Consider the following 7,719-nt stretch of genomic DNA (forward strand, 5'->3'; position numbering starts at 1 on the left):
TATAGAATTTATTGATATAGATGATACTACAGGAGCTGGTATGACAAATGTGCTTCTTAAAAAGCTGGAAGATACGGGAATTGCGATAGCTGACATGAGAGGTCAGGGCTACAATAATGGTAGCTACATGAGAGGAAAGAACAGAGAAGTGCAGACACGGATCCGAGAGTTAAACCCTCGAGCTTTTTTTGTCCCATGCAGTTCTCATTCATTGAACTTGGTGGTCAGTGATGCAGTATTAGCTTCTAGTGAGGCTGCTGAATTTTTTAATGTAATTCAAAGCATCGATCTATTTTTCTCTGCATCAATTCATCAATGGCAAATTTTGAAACAACATCTGGGAACATCCTCTCTGACACTGAAACCACTGAGTGCCACTCGATGGGAAAGTCGAGTGGAGGTGATAAAGCCTATCAAACACCAAATTGGGAAGATAGATGAGGCAATAGTTGCCATTATGAAGGTTAATGCTATGACAGGAACTGTTCGTCGGAGAACAGTGGCAGGGGGAAATGGAATCACCAGAAACATACATAACTTCAAATTTCTGTGTGGCTTAGTGTTGTGGCATGACATAGTGTTTGAAATAAATGTTGTAAGCAAGAGACTCCAAGGTGTTGACCTTGATATATCTAGAGCAATGGAACAATTGGACAAAGCAAAATCATACTTACCGGTCAGATGAGGGATTTCAAAACGTTCTGAAGAGCGCACAGAAGTTGGCAGAGGAACTTCACACTGAAGCTGTTTTCCCACCCATTCAAGAATACAAGAGTCACCAAAGAAGAAGACATTTTGATTACGAGGCACGGGATAATCCCATAAGTGACCCCAAACAACAATTCAAAATTGAATTCTTTAACCAGGTGCTAGATTGTGCAATACAGTCAGTTGAAGAATGTTTCATGCAGCTCAAGGAACACAGCAATATATTTGGGATGTTGTATGATATTCCAAAACTCCTCACTATACCTGAAGAAGACCTACACCAGCAATGCAGGGCACTAGAGACAGTGTTGACACATGATGACATGCGCAATATTGATGCGAGTGATTTAGGTGATGAACTGAAAGCCCTTTCAAGATACACTTCTACCCCGATATAACGCTGTTCTCAGGAGCCAAAACATCTTACCGCGTTATAGGTGAAACCACGTTATATCGAACTTGCTTTGATCCGCCGGAGTGCGCAGCCCTGCTCCTCGGAGCACTGCTTTACCGCGTTATATCCGAATTCGTGTTATATCAGGTCGCGTTATATTGGGGTAGAGGTGTACATTTCAGCAGGATCAACTCCAAAGGCTGTTCTGGAATATATGCGCACAAATAAGATGACCACTCTCTTTCCAAATGCTTTTGTTGCTCTGCGCATACTTCTAATACTTCCTGTAACAGTTGCCAGTGGAGAACGCAGCTTCTCCAAGCTGAAGTTAATAAAAACACATCTACGCTCCACAATGACACAGGAGAGGCTGGTCGGCCTTGCAACCATCTCAATAGAGCATGAGCAGGCCCAGACTGTGGACCTTCAGGAAGCAGTTCAAATCTTTGCAACCAAGAAGGAACGGAAAGCACCACTTCAATTATTCGAACAGATAAAAATGCCAGTGTTTACTATGCAGACAAGAAAAGTTACATTTGCTGTTCAGGCGTTTGAAAGTTAAGTGTTACTTAAAATTTTTGAACAAGGCATTTTAAGTTGTTAGTTCTCCTTTCATGGTACTGCTCTACTACCTGCCCCAATAGAGGAGTAGAACAGGAAGAAGGCAGATGAGAGACCTTTCAAAGTTTTGGCCCAAGCAAGGGGGCATGGGGGCGTCATTTGAGCTCAGGTGCCAAAATGTTGTGGGCCAGCCCTGCAGTAGCTACCTACCAGGCTATAAACATGAGCATGGGCTTCTTAGGTAAGCAGTCAGATATAGCAGCCATGTAGATCAAGAAACAACATTTTGCAGGGTTGTCACCTAGAATTCTAACAGAATCTCAACTGATTCAGTTGACAGGAGGCATATTTAGTTTGGGATCCACATTGGGAGAATAAATACTAAAAAACACCCAACACCCATTCCACCTACACCAAGCATAAAGACTTGACTGTGCATGTCCACCTCAATTCCAACAGTCTCTGAAAAAGGGTTGTGTGTTAATACAGTTTCAACCTGAAATAACTCAGCCCTCTACTCAAACTTGATTTTTTGGCTTAGTGCAGAGAAGTCCTCAGATAAGAAAGTGGACCCACTACAGTAACTCTTCCTGTTTTCGTATTAGCAACAAACACTGCATAACAATAACTGAACTTTCAATAGATACAGGAGGATGTTCACTGTGCCACAGTACATAAGTATGTCAGCAGCTATTTATTATTTTTACAATGCCCAAAGCATGCTGAGTGCTGAGACTACTTATTGCTTGTATTTCATACAATTCGTTTTGTGACATCTTCCTCTCAAAGTCCAATATGTGCAAGGATTAAATAGAAAGGGGTTTTGTCCATCCCTAAACAATTTTTAGAAGCTCCACCAGATCTCTAGATTATTCTATATGAACATATTCATTTAATAAAGGATACTGAAGCCTAGCTGATAAACTAGTTTTGGCTGGGCTCAAACTCTGAATTGGTGGATTACCCCTATTAAAATACTTAAAAGCAGATGTTGGTTTAACACAATAACACTGAAAGTTGTCTTAAGCAACCACCCTATAGACAGGGAGACATCTATTAAAGATGAAACAAAGTTGAATTGTCTAGTGAATACAAGTGGGATAGCAGGATTCCTGGGATCAACATCTGACCAGATGTGTGCCCGTGGGAAAATTACTTACATGCTTGGTGCCTGTAAAATGGGAACAATAATTCAGTCCTCGTGTAGCTTACTTGGTTACAGTTTCCGGTGCATACTCAAAGCTATGCAGAGAAGTCAGTGGAAGCCCACACATGCATCCAAAAACAAAGGACAGGACTAATGATGACATGTTCTAACTACGATTACTGGGAAACTTGAGGTTGATATAGATCAGTTTACTAAGACTGGGTGGTGATGATGTTGGCTACTAGATATTGGATCCTATAGGGCAGATTTCACCACGAACAGCGAAAGAACACAAGACGTTCTGCTCCTTCAGCTGTATCTCCTGCCCTACCTGTTTTCGCATGGTATTCATGACTCCCATAAAGCTCGCCAGCAGTTTAGCTTCTTCTCGGGCTGCAAGTTTCTTCTCTGTTTTCTTCTTGTTGCTTTTTTCCGACCCAGAGGCTGCCATGCTCCCCTCCTCTCACCACCAAGAAAACAAAGGCTGGCAGGACTCACGCAGGCCCATGCACAGCAGCCAAAGGAAGCCAATTATAACACACCGAACTGCCCTAACCAAGATCCCAGACGGACGAGTAGGCTGCGTAACCACGCACTACAAAACCTCCTGCTGCTTCTGCAACCGGGCAGCCAGCAGGGCGAGCAACCTGGGCAATCACCTGCCGCAGGAGCCGGGCTGATCAGATCCCAGGAGAAGCCGCAGGGCCAACCAGCCCCTAGTGCAGACGCCTGGGAACGCAGCCTGGGGTCCGCGGCTGCAGCGCTCCGGGGATGGTGGGGGCGCGAGACACATCGATCGCCAGCGTTCCACCGATAGAACGTGAGCTCCTGGAAAAAATTCTACATAATTCCCAAAGGGGGTGGGGGGAGCGGACCGGCGCACACTGACGTCATAGAACGGCGCGGGGGTCTATCTCTAGTCTTCCTCCTATCCCCGCAGGCGCTCCGGAGCCAAACAAACAAAGGACAAGGAGGTGGAACGGGTCACGTGCTTGCTTTATTAACAGGGGCGGGGGGGAGGAGGGTTGAGTCAAGTGCGCACGCGCACGCCTGAATGAGCACTGCTGAGAGGACGCTGCGGGGTGGTGGATGCGCGTGTGTGCTTTGCGGAGGGGAACAGGGCTGTGCAAACCCTGCGCCTTTTACTGTGTTATCCGAGCTGCCAGCTGCAGAGCTTCGGAGGCATGCAATGTTTAGGGGAAAAGGTAAAAACTGGTTCCTGACGGGTTTTGTCCTCCCGCCCCCTCTATAAAAAACCCCTTCCCTTTTATGGAGGAAACAACTAGTCGCTGCTTGGGCACCAATCCAGCCCTGAGCATACTGGCACTGCAAAACAGGGAACCTGCTACTGTGTGTGGTCACAATCACATTCATCCGCCAGAGCCTGAGAACAAGTGTAGCTGCTGTTCTTGCACTTAAAAAAAATTCGGATATATCCTGGAACAATAATACTATAAATACCTGGATCCTGCCAAATTTTTGACTAGTCTACCCCCCCCCCCCCCAAAATCTGGATTTTAGCACATCCCTTTACTTTTAACTTTAATGTGGTGTTTGTGTAAGGGGACTGTTGCCCCCTTACTAACACTCAGTGGGGGTGTTTTGGTTGGCTAGCTCCCAGTACTAAAAGGGGAAGGGTCGATGGGAAATCAGGACCCTGAGACTGACAGTCCCCAGGAACAATGGGGAGAGGCCAGTGGTCCAGGTCAGCCTAATTGACAGGGCGGACAGCCTAATCAGGGAGTCAGGAGGCCAGGGGGGTCCAGTCCGCCGTGTGAGCTGGCACTGCCTGGGTCAGACGGAGTGGGGCCAAGCTAAGGAGAAAGCAGGGGCCCAAGCTGAGCTGGGGAGCAGAACCGTGCCAGATCCAGAGGCGCAGCCACAGAGCCAGAGACACAGCCCAGGGAAAGAGCAGATCCTGTGCTGGGAGCAGAGCTGCAGCCACAGAGCCAGGTGTGGTGAGCAACTGGGGCCAGCCAAGGGGGGACCTTGGGCAAAGGGCCCAGCGCAGAAAGACACCCCCAGCCAAGGGTCTTTGCAGGCCAGACTGGGAGGGGAATCTTAACCCAACGGGGAGCTGACGCTGGGAAGAAGGGTCCCACCACCCAAAGCCAGGAGGTGTGTGGCCACCACCATTGCAAGTGTCCAACCCGCAGCATCCCTGCAGCACAGCCAGCGCCTGAGAAGGAGACCTGGGACCTACAAGGAACAGACTGTGAAGTGCCCTCATGTCCAGAGACACTGTTTGTGATGTTCCCTGCCACAGAGCAGGGTGATGTGTTTTCCTTTAACCTTTCCCATTTTTCTTATTCTTTTTTAAAATTAATTGTTAATTAAACAACTTCTACTTGCTTTAAATTGTATGAAATGATCAATGGGTCAGGGAGGTGCCCAGTGCAGAGAGAGTACCCTGGAGTGGGGATACCCTAGCCCCTGTCCTAGGTGACCACAGCAGGGTTGGGGGTTGAGCCTCCCAGGAATCCTGGGCCCAGCCTTGTTGGGGTTATGAGGACTCTGCCACACAGGAGAGTGGAGGGGAGTCCTCAAGGGCAGGGAGGCCTCTGGGTAAAGGAAGTGGGAGCGAGGACTCAGATCCTTTCGCTAGCCCACTTCACCGGGGTAGTGCAGAAGCCAGGAAAGTTCCCCACAATAGCGGGACCATTCCCCCGCTTGCATTTGTATTCTGCTGGATATGGCTAATTTTGGCTGCATAACTGTCCCTCCTCCCAGTTTTAGCATCTAAATTTAGTACATAAATATGCAGCATGTCCTAGTCCACCAGAAGAAAACAGATCTCAAAGTATCATGGTACAAAATCTAGCCATTCCAAGTTTTTGCAGTGAAAATTTGGGTGTTGGGGTTAAAACTGGCAGGATACAGCTTTTACCTAGAGGATAGTCCCACTTTGACTTGTAAGTGCTCTACTTTTAATTCTTTGCTGCCAAGGTTTTATAACTGAGTAACCCTGTGATTTGTAGGCGAAAGGGATTTATATATGACCTTTAGTTTAAGGAACATATTATATTTGGTGCCTAATATCCTTATACTGTACTAAGTCACTATATGATGTACTTTGTCCTGTGCTGCAGCAATAATCGTGTGTGACTTTGTAGTACACAAACTATTTTGTATAGAAATCCATATTATACTATAGAAATCAGATTTGGTATTTTAATATATTTATCCTTTATTTCATTTATTATTAGGAGGTCACCCTAGGATAAGATGGTGACAGAGATATTACCTGGCTTTCCCTTTTATCTAATACATTGTAAAAACAGAAAAGAGAAATGTACATATAATATCATTGCCATGTTGAGTCTGCCATCCCAGGCTTATCCTGGCAATTATATTACAAATGGACCAAAACTGAGATCTTGAATCTGCCCCATTTCAAATTGCAGGGTGTACAGATCCAAACCTACCTATAAAGTTTTAGTTTCAGAACAAAAACAAAACCAGAAGAGATCTATTTCCTAGTTGGGATACACAAGAACAGCTATTCTTCCAATATATAGTCCTAAATGGTGGAAAACTCATAAGAGCAGTTGATCTCGGTGATATTGACCATTCATGTGGAGGAGAACCCTAGATCAGTTAAACTCACAAGATTTCCACCATTGTTGGATGAAATCTTATTGAAACAGCTCAGAAGAGTTGGGTACTGTTGAACTCCAACCATTGTTTTTGATTGGTAATCTGAACCTGATCTGGATATAACAATACATTTTCTGCCCATTTCTAAATATTATAGACTCTTTGTTTAAAAATCTCTTATTAATATAGCACCACTAGTTCACATCCTGCACATTGTGAGGTATGCTAAACAATCGCAGAAACAAGGTGGTTGAGGTAATATCTTTTATTGGACCTACTTCTGTTGGTGAAAGAGAGAAGCTTTCCTGGGACTGATATGGCTACTGCATACAACAGTGGAAGATAATCTCAGGTACGGTAAGTACAAAAGAAGACAGAGTGATGTGAGTGTATTCTATCTAAGTCAGGGGTGGGCAAACTTTTTGGCCTGAGAGCCACATCTGGGTATGGAAATTGTATGAATGCTCACAAAATTAGGGGTTTGGGTGTGGGAGGGGGCGAGGGCTCCATCTTGGGATGCGGGCTCTGGGATGATGCCAGAAACGAGGAGTTCAGGGTGCAGGAGGGGGCTCCAGATTGGGGTTGGGGGAGGTGACGACTCCAGCTGGGGGTGCGGGTTCTGGGGTGGGGCTGGGGGTGCAGGCGGGGGCTCCAGGCTGGGACCAAGGGGTTTGGAGGGCGGGAAAGGGATCAGGGCTCGGGGGAGGGGAGCAGGCTCCGGGCAGCGCTTACCTCAAGCAGCTCCTGGAAGCAGCAGGATGTCCCCCTTCCAGCTCCTACGCAGAGGTGTGGGCAGGCAGCTCTGCACATTGCCCCATCTGCAGGTGCCACCCCCGCAGCTCCCATTGGCCACAGTTCCCGGCCAGTGGGAGCTACGGGGGCCGGGCTTGGGGCGGTGGCAGCTTGCGGAGCCCCCTGGCTGCCCCTACACGTAGGAGCCAGAGTGGGGACATGCTGCTGCTTCTGGGAGCCACGTGGAGCCACGGCACGCATGGAGTGGGGCCAACCCCCGACTCCGCTCCCCGGCTGGAGCACTGGAGCGGGGCAAGCCCTGGACCCTGCTCCCTGGCGGGAGCTTGAGGACCAGATTAAAACGTCTGGAAGGCCAGATGCGGCCCTGAGGCTGTAGTTTGCCCACCCCTGATCTAAGTACTTATATGGCCTGTATCAACATAGTGTCTGATTGCCTCATGAGTATTTAAAAATAGAAACAACAATCTCTGTCTCTTCCTTCCTTTCCAGCCAGCGGGGAGAAATAGCTTTATTAGTTCATGGTGGGCTTTGTGTGTGTATATAATGTATTGAAGACAAC

At 47.2% G+C, this 7,719-nt stretch overlaps 1 protein-coding gene across 2 annotated transcripts in view; it reads right to left on the reverse strand.

Annotated features, from left to right (window-relative positions):
• The window catches only part of KLHL7 (kelch like family member 7), a 38,966-nt gene extending 35,201 nt beyond the window's left edge, over positions 1-3,765 (reverse strand). The window contains exon 1 of one of the 2 annotated variants that reach the window (XM_024223290.1): positions 3,142-3,765. In XM_024223290.1, coding sequence (XP_024079058.1) covers positions 3,142-3,261 — 120 coding nt within the window. In that variant the 5' untranslated portion in view covers positions 3,262-3,765. The remainder of the gene's footprint in view (positions 1-3,141) is intronic. The other variant, XM_024223297.1, reaches the window with a different exon arrangement.
• Between the last annotated feature and the right edge of the window lie 3,954 nt (positions 3,766-7,719).

The sequence above is a fragment of the Terrapene carolina genome, unplaced genomic scaffold (genome assembly GCF_002925995.2).
Source record: "Terrapene carolina triunguis isolate 2854851 unplaced genomic scaffold, T_m_triunguis-2.0 Scaffold84, whole genome shotgun sequence".
Taxonomy (NCBI): domain Eukaryota; kingdom Metazoa; phylum Chordata; order Testudines; family Emydidae; genus Terrapene; species Terrapene triunguis.